The 15,576-nt window shown below is 40.6% G+C and overlaps 1 protein-coding gene across 1 annotated transcript in view; it reads left to right on the top strand.

Annotated features, from left to right (window-relative positions):
- KIF26B (kinesin family member 26B) overlaps positions 1-15,576 on the top strand; it is a 215,068-nt gene that overhangs the window by 142,482 nt on the left and 57,010 nt on the right. The window contains exons 5-8 of the mRNA XM_009276296.2: positions 5,629-5,835; positions 7,419-7,512; positions 9,808-10,070; positions 12,936-13,119. Coding sequence (XP_009274571.1) covers positions 5,629-5,835; positions 7,419-7,512; positions 9,808-10,070; positions 12,936-13,119 — 748 coding nt within the window. The remainder of the gene's footprint in view (positions 1-5,628; positions 5,836-7,418; positions 7,513-9,807; positions 10,071-12,935; positions 13,120-15,576) is intronic.

Here is a 15,576-nt window from a genome sequence, read left to right as displayed (position 1 = left end):
CTAGCTCTGTCCCTGCAGTAATTAGATTAATGAACCCCAAACGAAATCTTACAGGCAAGAGTAGAAGGAAGTGGTAATATCCCCAGTGTCGATCTCCGATTGCTTGTGTTGCCTCATTCCAGCCTCTGTAGTTATTCGTGTTTGATACAGATTTGACACAGCTTACCTCTCCCACCTTCTGTGCTCTTTTCACTGCCGGTCCTCCAGACAGACCCCTGCGGGCAGAGGAGACACGGGAGTATCAGTGGCTGGGCTGGACTCTTGTTTTCTTTTTTTTCCTATGGCACCAGTTCTACTTTGCAGAGCGTGCTGAACCTTTGTCCTTCTCCACAGAATAAGAACATAACAAAAGGTCCATGTAGGTCACAAATTGAGTTTAGCTGGGGAAAATCCTGCAATTAGCAAATTCCCTCTTCAAGAAATAGTTGATGTGTATATAGGGGTTCACTAGATAAAAAAGGAGAAGGCAAAGGAACATGGTTCAGGCAGCTGAAATAATAATAGAGCTGATTAAAAGGTCTGTGCTTATTTTTACAGTACAGAAGCATACTGATATTACAGCAATGCCCCTGTATCTTCCCTTGATGCTACTGAATGGTACCGATGAAGGAACTTTTCAGTGCCAATAGTTACAATTTAGAGATGAATTTTTGAAAAATGTATCTATATTAAATTTCTATATATATTCAGAAAAATGTGTATGAATTTTTTAAAAAACAGTTTATATAATTTAAATACACACATATATATGTATAAAATAAATACATATACAAAAACACAAAGACACCTTGTTGAGGAAACCTAAACAGTGCAGCTCTGATTGTGCTTTCATTTGTGGCATTGCACATCAGGAATAATATTGTGAAATTCAATGACTGTAAAACTCATTCAAGAACAGAACAAATCTTTGTAGGCAGGAACTGCAATCCAGAAAAGTAAATGGGGGTCCTGTTGGATTGAATAGCTGTCAAATGCAATCGTGTGGCCTCACAGGGGAAAATACATTAAAAGTGCTTCCAGCATGAGCAGAATTAAGAGGTGAAGTTATAGCCTAGAAAAGGCACAGTAATGATGCAGAGCAAGTGACCTTTCCTTTTATTCTCTTTCTCCACTCTTAAGCTAGGGTAGTTCTTGTTCAGTTCAGCCAGGTTGGCATGAGTGTAAAATTAGATCAAAATTAGGCCCAGGTTGTTTGTTTTACCAACAGAGCATGTCTCAAGAGACTGCTTTCATGCTTCCCTGTGGAAACAGACGTCTAAGGCTGGGCGCTGCCAAGACCTGATCACTGGGATTCAAATAAGAATTTCTGGCAGACTGAGTGTTCCCATTAATCGCAAGTGGTATCTCTTAAACCCTTCAATTACAAGAGATTAGTGGGGAACTGTAGCATTGGACTAAAGGAGTAATGACACATAGGAAGTGAAGCAGAAAAACAGCTTTCTTCTTTTTAAGAAGTTCAATTTACAGTTTATTTAAATATAAATTGCAAGCATAAAGTATTAGAGTTCTTAAACTTCACTGTTCAGTTAGTTTCAAATTAACCGTACTGCATTTCTGCCTTCCCCAGAGCAGCACTGTGATCTTCAACCTGTCTGTTCCTTAAATTGAACCGAAGCCTTTTAAGTTCATTAAGTTCCCGTGCTATCCTCATAGCTGGCTGAGTTACGTTCACCCATCTTGGCGCTGCCTCCCCTGTGGCATGGATTGTAGGGGCCAGCACAGACTCTGAGCCTCCCTCCACTACCCCTAGCTATAAATTGCATGAAGGACTGTGAAACGGCAGAGCAGGGGGCCATGGTATCCCATCGCTTCTACTGCTGTAGCTTAGTTGATTTACTCTTGTCATAACCACTGTTGGGAAATGCTTTGCACGAATCCTTGGGTTTAGGTTACGTGCATAATAACGTTTAATAATGGAGTGCCTACCTAATGGCAACTGCCAGTCCTTTGAGCCTGGTAATGACTGGGTGTATCTGTATGCCTTGCAGTGATGTAAGCTGCGACTCAGCCCATTGTACAGGTAGGGAGTGTGAAACAGAGATTGCATCACTCTAGTTCACAATTGTACTGCATCTGAGGCCCAGCCGTTAGGAGGGGTCTTAGCTTCCCAATCTCAGCCTTGATTCCCAGACCACAAGCCTGCCTGTCTCCTCAGAAGATACATCTAGCTCAGATGTTATAAAATCTGTTTTGGTCTGCCTAGGTTATTGTGCCACAGTTATGTATGCAGTTCTGAATCCCAATATGTGTTTCTCAGGGCTGAAGTTTGCCTGTAGCTTGCCTGTTTGTTGGGTTTTCCTATAGTCACAGCTCCCATGGCATACAGTGGACATGCATTTTGCACAGCCAGGATCTAGTTGTCTTTTTAGTTAATGGAATGTAAATCAGGAGTAATTTGCAAGAGTTACACTGGTGTGAAACTGGCCTGGGAGAATACTCTAGGGTCTACAAATTACCAGATGAGTTCAAATAATCTATTGCTACTGCTTTGTGTCCAGTGTCCATCACACTCATGAGCCCATCTTTATTTTTGTTAGCATGTGATTTTTGCTGAAGACTGTCACACAGATTTGTGTGTGCTACTGAATTTGGACCAGGTGCTGTGCTGCCCAGGAAAAACATTTTTATTATGCTTGCAGCAAAAAGAGTAACTTCAGACAGCCTACAATGTAGGCACCTACATCTAGGGTAATCTTTTAAGATGCTTGCAGTGATATAGAGAAAGCAAGAAGCACTTGTGGAGTGCAACTCATCTTATCTGGAAGGCAGGTCTATAAAACAGACCGCGTGAATTACATACTAGAAGTGCCTGTTTCTCTCTGTTGTCTACAAAGGGGTCAGACAGCTGGCTCGGGTGGAGACAGCTCCTGCGGGATGGTCTAAATGGAGGTGAGAGGAATTATCCATGATAAGCTGTGCCAAGGTGCACAGACATCTTCATGCCAGCTGCAAACAAACTAGCTTCAGAGTAAGAAGTGGTCCAGCTATCAGGATACCCACATGTAATCAATATAATATTCCTCTGCCCTAACACACATGAACCATTAAGTCTCAAAACCAAAATCCCCAATGCACAGGAAATACAAAGGTTCATGGCAATAGCAGTATTTTCCTTGAGAAATGTCTATATTTGCCATAGTTGAGGAGCCAAATGGTCAGAAAATGTATGCTGTTAGGCAACTCCTGGGACTTCTGAGATGAGCTCTTTTTTTATAGTGGTCCATTCAGTTTATCTGATGCTAATAAATTTTTAGGATTTTAGTTAAATTGATCTTTTACTCCAGGGAAAAAGAAACCTGATGCCTCAGCTTCTGTCACTATGGCTGTTGGAAGTTAGGAGGATTTGCAGTATTACTTCAGTAAGAAGTGACAGGTATTAATCTGATTTTGTGTGAACGGGTTTAAATCAGGATCCAAGCCAGTGATATTATACGTAACAAAACTGGTGTAGCTGAAGTCAAAACTGAATGCCCATACAGTTTGAGGCCAGAAAGGACTCTTAGACTGCCTGTATATGAAGGGTTGTTAAATTTCACGCAGTAGCCATTCTCCAAAACCAGAAGAAACTTAGCCCCAGGGTATTCAGTTAACTCTCCGTTGCACACAAGGATCAAGGATCTGGAGGACATGGATTCATAGCAACCAAAAATACACATAAACTTATAGGGAAATAGTTGTCTAAAGCAGAGCAAGTTTTTTATTTAAAGTAGTTGAAGAATAGCATTTATTTTGGTTTCCACCAGATCAGTCTAATGCTCTTGATACTGGCATCTGTTTAAAAATGTGGGACACAGTAGAAAAAACCAAAGGCATCTGAAGTTGAAAACAGGAAAACAGATCAAGGCTGATATTGCTCTTTGTTTTCTTGCTCCACTAGGACTCAGTGTTGTACTCCCTCCCTTCCCGGCTAACTTGACTAGTGCCTCCCTTCTGAGCTGCCAGGAATCCTAGGGCTGGAATAAATGTTCAAACCTTGCCTAGTTCATGTGTACTGACCGAGGGTGTTGGCTGCCTTTGTCCTTGGCAGAAATCAACTCTGCTTAGGATCGGGTTTAGAAGAATGGCTTTGGCGAAATATTGGAAGTGGCTTTTTCCAGGTAGAGGTTAGGTTTCATAAACAGCTCAGCTGAGCAGTTGAGAAGAGAACCCATTCACATCCAAGCAGTATTTTTCCTCTTTCCCTCAACTAATTGTGTAAAACTGAAATCATGTGCACAGACTTGTGACCATTTCACAATCTTTCATCATGATAACTTGTTTTCCCAGGTTAAAATATGTGGAGTCAAATTACCACTTTGACTCACAGACATATAGAGAAGACATCATGAAAATACTGAATAATCCTAATTAATCTCTGGTCTAATTGCGTTGTCTTCAAAGGACTTGTGTCAAAAATTAATTTGCCCAGATTTTACCTCTCAAAGCAGCTGATTTATTTCCATGTGGGATGAGTTTAGGCCAGCATGAAATGAGATCTACATACAAAGACTACCAGTCTCAATGAGGCCAACAGAAACTGCAGCCTCGTCTAACTTTTAGGGCTACAACCTTCTCCCAGGGTGCAGCTGCCATTCCAACAGCAGATGTGCCCCCTCCCTGTGCTGAAGTGACCCTTTGTGGTCACTTGCATGCCAACTGTGGGTGGGTTTGATACAAGTGACATACAGGCAAGGAGCATTTAGATAAAAGTTCTGTCTGGTTGGTGTGAAAGTCAGTCTGCTCTAGGACAAAGTGTGTGCCGGTGTGGCTAGAGGCAAGAGCTGGCAGAGAGGTGATGTTTTGCCCTTTAAAGTTCAGGAACTCGGGTGTCTACAGGTGGTGAATTTATGGGGAGAACCAAAGCCAGACCAACTGTCATCAGTTTTACTTACATCTAAATTGCTTACCAACTGGGCTAAGGATGCAGTATAACCTCATTAAATCCATGAAGATGTATTTTTGTCTTAGGTATAACGTCTTATTATGTAGCCATTTAATGAGTTGTGAGCTAACATGTTTTAACAAATCTTTTATCGCTTATTACATTCTACTCCCTTACCGATAATTTCAAAATCTGACCATTAAAACAGGGCTCTTTTCACACCTCTTTGATAATGACACTTAGAACTGAGCACTTCATCTTTTTGCATTTGGATTAGAATCGGAAAGGTGTAAATTACAGATCTGGCTTTTATGTGCTTGCTTTATTGATCAGACTGCTTTGTAGAAACTACAGCAGTTCTGATAGCTTAGCAGTCTAGATTACCTTTCAGCTTACTTAATTAGGCCACTGGGGTACGGTTAATATTCAATTTATTCCGAGAGTAAGACAAGGTGATGTAATACCTCATCATTGTACTTGAGTAACATCGACACTAAAACACCATGATGTACCTCATAATTCTAAATACACAAGTTGCTTGTTGAAGTAGATGGAGATGAGTTCTGGCTTTATTCACTGTGTGTTTCAGGCCAAATTCTGCCTATAGTAATTCCCGTGTCTTCACCGACTTCCACTGAGACAGATGCTAGCTACAGCAAGCAAGTATGATTTGGTTGAGTGTAATTGGAAAGTTCATTCAACATACCAGTCTAGAGCATCCAACAGACTAATCAAACGCGGTCATCTTTTTGTGTGTTTGCTGACAGGTCAAAGTCATGGTGCGCATTTCTTCCACGCTTGCCAGAGACACGTCTGAGTCCAGCTCTTTCTTAAAAGTTGACCCCCGTAAGAAGCAAATCACGCTGTATGACCCGTTGGCCTGTGGAGGTCAGAATACTTTCCAGAAAAGGGGCAACCAGGTTCCACCCAAGATGTTTGCTTTCGATGCAGTTTTCCCCCAAGATGCATCACAGGTAGGCAATGTATGATCAGAATAATTATGTAAAGAATAGCGTGCACCAGAGCCAAATTAATTTCTGCTGCAACAGTAGTACTTTCAGTGGAGTTAGGCCAGGGCTGAATTTGGTCCGCCAATGTCATAAATAATGAAATCAGTTTATTAAATTGTATCTCGATAATTGTGTGCTTTCTTTATTCTTTACTGTAAATAATTGCTCCTAAAATTATATATGCAATAACTGTGCTAAATGGTGCCTAGTAGGCAAATCCTCAATATCAACAAGTTATTGTATATTATAAAATCTTATTATCTGGTGTATACAGTGATCTGATCAGAACTGCAGTTTTCTAATGCAGTCCTCTATTCATTAAGAAGTCAAGGATTATTTATACAGTGTTCTATTGTACAGTTTACAAGAGGAGGATGGGGATTTTAGTCCACAAATCTTTATTCGTATGTATATATTCAGATTTCTTATTTTTATTAGACTTCTTTGGTTTGATGAACCATGTTACCCAAATGTCATGAGGAGGGCAGTAGAAGAGTAAAGTAACATTGCAAAGTATAATTAGAAAACAGTACTGTAAGGCTGCTTCTGTACTCATAAACTGAACAGAGCTAGGACACAGGGCCAGCTAAAGCAGTGTCGTATGATCATATCATTAGGTCAATCCCTGACCTAGTTCTGGTCCAGGCAGCTAGCACCTCCCAGACTAACGCCTGGATGCTGTTCAAGGGCTGGCCTGCCAACAGTCCCTTTCTTGGCCCATTTTGTTTACTATTAGAGAGAGAGTCTAGAAATACCCATGAACTAAGTGAATTTACATGATTTATTATCAAATGTGAAGTGCTTCACATAGAAGCCTAAACTGCAAATTCTGATTTAGTTTCACCCACTACTGATAGGCAGTGGCTGCAGAAGCACTATAGACCATTCAGCCTCCTTGAACCTTAAATCTAAGAATGCCCAGGGTAAATCTGTGTGTTGTACTTCTTAAAATACTGCTACAGTCTTCAGGATGGAGCCTACTGCTGCTAAAAGCTAAGAAGACTCATAATAATGTAGAGGAAAATTAAGATATGTTCCCTAACTAATACCAAAGAGGCTGTTTGTTCCCCTTACATTGCTTACCCACCTGCTAGTGTAATTGAACTCAGTCCGTAACTGGGCAAATAATAGAGCCTGTAAAAATTCCTCAGTATTTGATTGTTTTTTAATCAAAAATGTATTTTTAAAGTCCCCTAAATGGGCAGTTCTAACAAACCAACCACATCCCCTTACAGTATGTGTATTTTGTTTAACCCCACAAAGGATGTTGATGCTTCAGCAAATGAAACTTACTTGACACAGAGCAAAAGTCCTGCTTCATGTGCTTACACAAGTAATGTAATTCCCATCAACAGCACAGGTCACATGAATGAGACAAGGAGGATTAGACTTTTTGATACTTGAACATGCTATCTGGAGCACTGATGGCATTATGACCATTTTCCAATGAAAATACTCTGTTGACTTTCCTTATTATTGTTAATGGTTTTATCTTCTTTCTTTTTTTTCTTATTTTTTTCTTATTTTTTTTTAAATACCTGTGACAGGCTGAAGTATGTGCTGGGACTGTGGCTGAGGTGATCCAGTCTGTGGTCAATGGGGCAGATGGCTGCGTATTCTGCTTTGGCCATGCCAAGCTCGGTTGGTATTGTTAAATTTCCCTACTCAAGCAGCAAAGTGAATATTTTTAACCCAAGATTGCTAGTACATCAGATTAGGGAAAACAAACTTTCATTTGTCTGTGCCTATGCACATTGTATTTGAAAGTGGTACACTGTGCATGACCTCGTACTACACCTTCACCTCTTGCTTACACATCTATTCACTTTGCATATTGTCTAAATGTTGGGCAGCATGCTCTTTGAAACAGAAGTTATATTTGAGTTGTTGCTTCATTCCGTCCCCTGAGTACTACAGCAATTTTTAGCACTGTCTTCAATTGTTAATGAATGATCCAACAGTGGATTGTTAATGAATGATCCAACAATGGTCTACAGTTTTACAAATGTGCTTGGTATTGGAGACTGCCAAAATACCACTTTTACCAAACTGTGTAAAGGCTGTGAGTATCCACTCAAGAACTTGATGTTTGTGATGGCACTATTCAGGTGCTGTGACTGAGCGCTCAGGTAGTTTGATTTATATTCTATTCCCTGATTAGACAATTCACTCATTACTAACCTCTTCCTATTCTGTCTCCAACAAACCCTATTCCAATGGTTAACTGAATGTTACCAATGGATCAAAACTCGCTCTTTGCAAACGCATCAGCAGCATTTCAGGTATTCATGGAAAGACAATAAAAAGGAGAATCATCATCATTAACACTATTCTTTTGAAATAACTGGATTTCAAGAGTAATCATATTTTGTTCATACTTATCTAATAGTATTTTGAAATACTGTCTCTTTAATGAAGAGGGTTGTATTGTATGTGTGCAATGATCTCCATTCTTTACTGTCTCAAAGAAACACAGACATACACATACAACTTAAAAGGATAATTCAGTTTTTCAAGTGATAAAGAAGATCAAGCTTTATCCCAGTATTATCCCAAATCATAGGCAACAAAAACTGGAGAGTACTGAATGCTGCAATGCCACCAGCTCTGGTACAATGAATGGAGCAGGGCCACTGGTCCAACTAACCACACGGCCCTTCTGGGCCAGGCAGGAGTAACGCTAGGATGAGCACTTGGATATTTAACCCCCTGTGACCTGCCAAACATGAGATGGCAAATGAGATGGAAAAGAAAGCCACCAGATAATGGTGTCTCACAAGTGCTACATGTCCTTTAGAGAGGCGGCCTAGCTAGGGCTTTGCTGGAGCACGAGTTGAGTCTCTGCAGTTGCCTCATTAGCTGCACCGCCACCATTCCACCAACCGTGGACACACCCAGACCTTGCACAGGTACGTGCATAGAAATATTTTCTTCGCTGATCTTTATCCACATAGATTCAACATAAGAAATGAAACAAGGTAAAGAAGCCACAAGTACTTGCCTGAAAGGATGTATACCTTTCTTTCCCCCCCCCGCCACCATTCCACCAACCGTGGACACACCCAGACCTTGCACAGGTACGTGCATAGAAATATTTTCTTCGCTGATCTTTATCCACATAGATTCAACATAAGAAATGAAACAAGGTAAAGAAGCCACAAGTACTTGCCTGAAAGGATGTATACCTTTATCATTTGGCTTATAAATTTAGGAGCTTTAGAAAACTTGTCTAAGAGCATTATATGTAGTGACACCTAGAGCAGTATAAGGTAGTACTTTGTGTCTGTTCTCAATCAGCAAACTTTTACAGCAGAGACAAGCCAGAGCTATAATTGCAGAGTCAAATAATAGCAAACCAGGGCAAGGTTTTGACCCAGATAAAATATTTCTTGTTGTGGACCCACTTATGCACCAAATGACCACATGTACCTGGGTTTTTTTCTGTATGAAGTTACATCTTTATGATTCTAGCACCAGGTTTATGTCAATCCCAACCCCAGCATATGAAGCATAGTTTAGTGCTTTGAAGTAAAACGGTTTTCAAAGAATACCACATTCACAGTATCTCAAGCAGGGATTTTTAGAGACCATAGCACTCCTGCTCTGCTCAATTCCCCCCACTATTCACCCACATCAGAGGCTGCAGTGTTGTGTGGTAGGGACCTGCAGCACCCTGCCTGGGGAATGGGGGATGTCAGGGGAATGCATGAGGTAATGATTTGTGAAAGCAGCTCAAGATTTCGTCTGCTGGTTTTAAATGCTCTCCAGTTTCCATGTACTATTTGTCTACCTGCCTATCTTTTTCCCTTGCTGACTGTCATTGTAGTGAAGAAGTTATTTTCATGAGGCTATGCAGGATAATCTCTCTTGGCAGAAGGCTGTGAAGGTCCTGGGAGTGATGTTGTTACCTTTTCTCCATCCCCCTCTTCCTGACAGGGAAGTCATACACCATGATCGGGAAGGATGATTCCATGCAAAACCTCGGTATAATCCCTTGTGCCATCTCCTGGCTCTTCAAGTTGATTAATGAACGCAAAGAGAAGACAGGAGCCCGCTTCTCAGTCCGAATTTCTGCAGTGGAAGTGTGGGGGAAAGAAGAAAATCTGAGAGACCTCTTGTCAGAGGTGGCTACAGGCAGCCTGCAAGATGGCCAGTCCCCAGGTGTCTACCTTTGTGAAGACCCCATTTATGGCATGCAGGTGAATCCAAGGTTCATTTTACACTGAAACAAGCAATGTGACTTCTTTTTCTTTTTTTGAGCTATTGAGATGGTTCAAATTCAAGAACTACCCTCAGCATAAAGTTTATAGACTTGAAAATGTTTACTTTAAAACATGCAAGAACTTTATGACCTGCAGCTGCAGGGCCATCTGCTCTCCTGGCCTAAATATTTGTACCTCTGGTATAACTAATGTTGAGCAGGGGCTTGTGTTTGCAATAAAATGTGAAAACATTCAGTGCAAACAAAAATTCACCTCATTCTTAAAAAAAAAAAAAAAGAAAGTGTGATCTCTCTTTTGTAAAACAACAAGCTAAAATATTTACAGTACTGCACAAATAACTGGAGGCCATTAATATGGCTGGTTATCTCTTTATAAACTACATTATTTATAGCACTTGCATTAGCGATGTTGTAGGAAGCATTAATCGCTACTTATTAATTGCTGCCAAGAAATAAATTCCTGAGCTGGGCAAGCCAAGAATAACTCTAACTCTTCTCAGGTTTGGAGGTTTAGCAGGAATGAGTAACTGGCTCATGTATTTCCTGGGTAACTGCTAGAAAGTCTAAGCAGCCCTATTTTTTTTTTTCCCTCAAGGTTTGAGGTGAAAAAAGGCCTATTCTTTCATTTTGCTGTCTGTGAGGGAGTGAATCTGATTTTTGTATGAGTAAATGAAGAGGGAGCAAACCAGCATGATGCAGCTTGAATACATTCTTTCAACCTTAAAGGCAAAGGCTGCTACCATCCAGAACCTGCAGAGCACTGCTTATCCAAGGATGGGGAATGGAGGGAGGAGGGAACAGACTTATAGGGTCATGTATCCTATTTCCAGCTCCAAGCACCTAGAAATCGTGATTCACATTCACAAAAGTAATGAATCATGAGATTTTAAACAGCAAGTAACAAATTTTGTGTTTTATCTCTTTGTGGTTTAAGCCTTTTGGACGAACTTAGATCATATTTTCCATTCTTTTCCATTCTACCCAAGGACTACAAAGTTCCATCTTGATTTTAAATAACAATTAGGGTTCTCATTCTCACTTGACTCCTGGCTTTAGTGCTTTATGAAATACTTACAGTATCACAAGAGATCTCACCCTCTGGTATCCAGTAATGGGTACAGTCTGGTGAATATAAGATGGGAGACTTGAGTCTTCGCAGTTCCCATTGGGGTGATAGATGGGCCAGTTAAGATCTGAATTAGCATATGTATGTTACATGTGTTACCTAACTGTGTAACAACTAGCCTTACCTTAGAGCTCAATTCTTTACTAAATTATTTAAGCACAATAGCAATAATAATAAATATTCCATTATTGTTGCTTATTTTCCTGTCTGTTGATACAGACAGAACAGCCATATACAAAATGAATTATTTTAGATCAGTGGAGAAAAGGTAGCTCCATGAGACATCTATGTATGTGTGTTTACAGACATAGCGACATTCTGGAGTCAATGTGTCCTACATCTGAATTCTCAAAATCCTCAGATGAAGGGAGAATATTATATTATAGCCATACAGATATGCAAAATCATCAGCGTGTATAGCAAATGAATAATCACCATATGTCATACTCTCTGTCATTGGACCTTTCCAAGTATGCACATTTTCTTGTTGCTTACAGTAGTGAGATCAGCCCACAGACTGGCCTGCCTTCTGCTTGCCTTGCTAACTCCTTCCTGCCCCCCTCTCTCTTTCTAGAGAGAGCTTAGCCTTCAGCTGTGTCACCCCATCCCACGCAGAGCCTCAGCTTTATCCCTCCTCAGGCTGGTTAATGGTCACGAAGAGAAGACAAGAGAACCGTCTTCTCTAGGAGAACTTAACTTCTAGCTGTATTACATAGCAGGGGAACAAACCCTGAGAATGGGAATTCCTCACTGTTATTATGCCAGACAAAGCAAGTCTATCCTATGGGCTGTGGGCCAGCTCTGTGTACCGCCAAAACTAATGCCATCAGATTGCAGTCACACGTCCCTTCCACAGACAAACTAATCTTAGGTGACATGAAACATGCATGCATTCCTAATGTCACGGGGGGGTTAATAATATCTGCCCTCCTATGCTATCACTTTGGAGAGATAAGAGCAGGCTGGTGGCTGGGATTGAGGTCCAGCAAATGTGAATGTATGTACATTACCTGCCTTGTTCCATTTAATGGATTGCTCTGGCTCGTGAGCAGGTGCGTAAGTATGTGGTATGAAGGGGCAAGAAAAAGGCTTCTCTTCTGTGCTGCTCCCCACATGCTATGGGGCTGAACACAAGCTGCAGTCCTGTTATCTCCCAGATTTATCTGTGGACTGCTCCCTTCTAACGCTTTCTGAAGGGTAACACGTAGTCCTGCCCCTGCCAGTCTCCACCAACTGTTGAATTTGGGATTGACGTGTCTTCCACCATTTTTTTTTTTTTCACTTCTTACCATCAGAAGGACACAGTGGTTGCCAGAGCCAGCAATGCAGGGAAAAAAAAGCTGTAAAAATAATGAAAATAATGAATAATTAATGAGCATAAATAGCTTAAAATTCTGAGAAAGTGAAGGAACAAATTTGTGCATCTGTCCAGACTATAGGACGGTTTCCAGTTGCTGGGGTTTATGTGTAACAACTGCCACCAGAGATACCCCAAGTGAGAACCCTCAAAAGCCTGGATTCAATCGTGGGGCTCCTGGAGGGCATGGTATTGCCACTGCCAATGTCAGGAGGGTCTCATTCCATCGGGCACCTCCTCCTTTTCGGTCCCATCAGAAGCCAGAGTATCCACAGTGTGTGTTGACTGCAGGAAGTTGTCTGGTAGTGTTGACTTGTGTGGGAGTTCCTAGGTAATTTCTTCCTTGTGTTATCCTACAGCTTCAGAATCAGAGCGAGCTCCGCGCCCCTACGGCAGAGAAGGCTGCCTTCTTCCTCGATGCCGCCATCACCTCGCGTCGCAGCAGCCAGCGGGACTGTGACGAGGAGGATCACCGTAACTCCCACATGCTCTTCACTCTGCACATCTACCAGTACCGCATGGAGAAGAGCGGCAAAGGCGGAAGTAAGCTGTCCCTTCGCTCCCTTCTGTCTCCTCCAAGCCTGCCTGGAAACTGGTTTTAAACAGGCCCTTAAACAATACTCTTTAGTGGTGAAAATTAGCAGAGTTCTCCATTCAGCATGGGGTAGGGCCATTCATACCAGCAGACTGTCCACCTGCCTGGTAAAGACCCACCAAAGGCCATTAAAGGCCACTGGGGATTATTACCATCACTTGTCAATTTAGTTGTCGTTGTGGAGATACTAACAGTTAGTCCTCAGCACTAAGTGGGCCTCTGTATCTAAAAAAAAAGTGTTTTTTAAATTGGCTTTTAGTATTATCTTTACTGATAGTGTTAAAGTCATGGATTAAAATATTACGGCGACAGGAATTCCTTGCCACCCTTACGTTAGCTGATCCTCTTCGACACCTAAATAGGGCAGTGTGTGTGTAAGCTGATGTTGGCAATGCGTAAACTGTACCTTTTCTTGGAGATACATGATATTTTAGTTGCTGGCCCAACTACCTGTGCACAAAGGACTCTCGTGGTTCTTTGTAAAGGCTCTGGGCTTTTCAGATTGGCTTGCTCCCTCTCTTTGCTATAGATGCTTTCACTGGCTTGTGTCTTTACTTCCATCTCCCACTTGTAAATGAGGAAAAGATGTTTCCATGTCTACTTATATGTTTCTATAATTTTCAAGAGTTTCATTTGACTCACACCATTTATATTTTTTTATTATATTTATCTTCTGCTTCAAGTCTCCAAAATTGTTTATAACTGGACATATACAGAGGGGTTTTTTTTAGTAAATGCCAGTGATAGAAGATTTGTATAATATAAGAAGCACCTCCACCGAAAAAGAAAACTTTCACATTAAAATTCTTTTTTTAAATAATCAGGGAAAAATGTTTGTTTGAAAGACACCAGTGACCTCTGCTTCTTTAAATTTGTGGACTTAAGCAATTCTGCAGAAATAGCATATGTTTCAGCTCCTGGCTCTGCATAGGTTATTTGTAATAAGGAATAGATTGCAAGCTATGATGTGTAGTGGGTGAACACCACTGCAGTATTAATGTCTGATGTTTGAATGCAGAAAATTTACATTGACTGTACTTATAATACAAGAGAGAAAACCAGAAAGTTGCTCCAAATGGAAATGCAGTTTGCACGTGTTTAAGTAATAACCCTTGAGGAATTGGCAGGCAGAAATCTCAATTAACTAAAGGTTTCTTAATTAACCACCCTGCAGTGGAAAGTAAGACTGAATGCTCAAATGGACTGGTTCATAGGAATAAAGATGGCTGATATTGAGGGAATTATTATTACAATTATTTAATGCTCCATGCTTTTTACTGAACACAAATAAATGTACACACAGTCCTTTTCTACTGTTTTCAAATGGAATTAATAAAAGGGGAAAAAATATTTTCCTGTGGCTGTAATGACTCATTTTAAAAAAAGAAGACATGATCCTGTTCGATTACAATATGGCATACTTTGCCCACTGCCTGTAGTTATATCTTTGTCTCGTGACCATACCACCTCCTGTCTTCAAGTTTCCATATCTGAGTGGCCTCACAAGCCAGGCAGGGTCAGATCTTGCTGATAATTGAATGAGGGGGGAATTCCAGCTGCTCAGAAAGGGCGCCTAGTGATTATCACTGTCTCCTGCTATAATGAAGGACTTTTCAGAAAACAACATGAAGATAGTAGAGATATATAGATTCCAGTAACAGGATTAAAAAAGGATAGGAAAAAGAAAGAAAAAAAAGAAACCCAGGTTCTAAAGGATAAGAGATTAAAGGGCTGGCTAATGTATGATTTTGGTAAAAAATGACTGTTAAAATAACACATTGGTACTGTACTTACCTCCTTGTTAGATTCATTACCAGGAATGTCATGAAGCAGGCTTAGCACCATTGAAATAAATGGCATTGTGGCAGAACTGGCACAGTCATTTTTCAGCTGTCAGCTCTGCAAAGTCTCTGTGGCCATAGACAAAAACAAGTGTTAGGATGTTCCACTTCTCTTCTTCTCTCTATAGTTGCCAGGCACATTAATGGAGAACTTGCCTAACAAATAACTTCATTTTCAGATCAAGCAAGTGGATCTGCCATCCTAAAAATGTCTTACTTTGACTTGTAAATTAAATAAGAAGGAAAGATCCAAAAATTTCTCTTATTCTGGATTTCCTCAGCCTGTGTAATAGGAATATGTGTGGAAACAGTATGACTAAGATTTTGAAGGGTAGCGATTTCTTTCATTTTCTTTTGTTTCCCCAATGTCTGGTAATCTTAGCAACAGAAATATTTATTATATATAATTCAGTAAAGTCACCTGCAGTCATTTTCAGTAGCAACTAAACACATTTCTTTGTTTTTCTAAGTAAATCATTAGGGGATACTCAAAAAAGGTAATTTCAGCCTTCTGAGGGTAGCAGTCCTAGAGGACTCAGGGACTTGTAAGTCTAAGAGTTTTAA

Source organism: Aptenodytes forsteri, unplaced genomic scaffold (genome assembly GCF_000699145.1).
Source record: "Aptenodytes forsteri isolate BGI_AS27 unplaced genomic scaffold, ASM69914v1 Scaffold10, whole genome shotgun sequence".
Taxonomy (NCBI): Eukaryota; Metazoa; Chordata; class Aves; order Sphenisciformes; family Spheniscidae; genus Aptenodytes; species Aptenodytes forsteri.
This window is presented reverse-complemented; position numbering and strand designations above follow the sequence as displayed.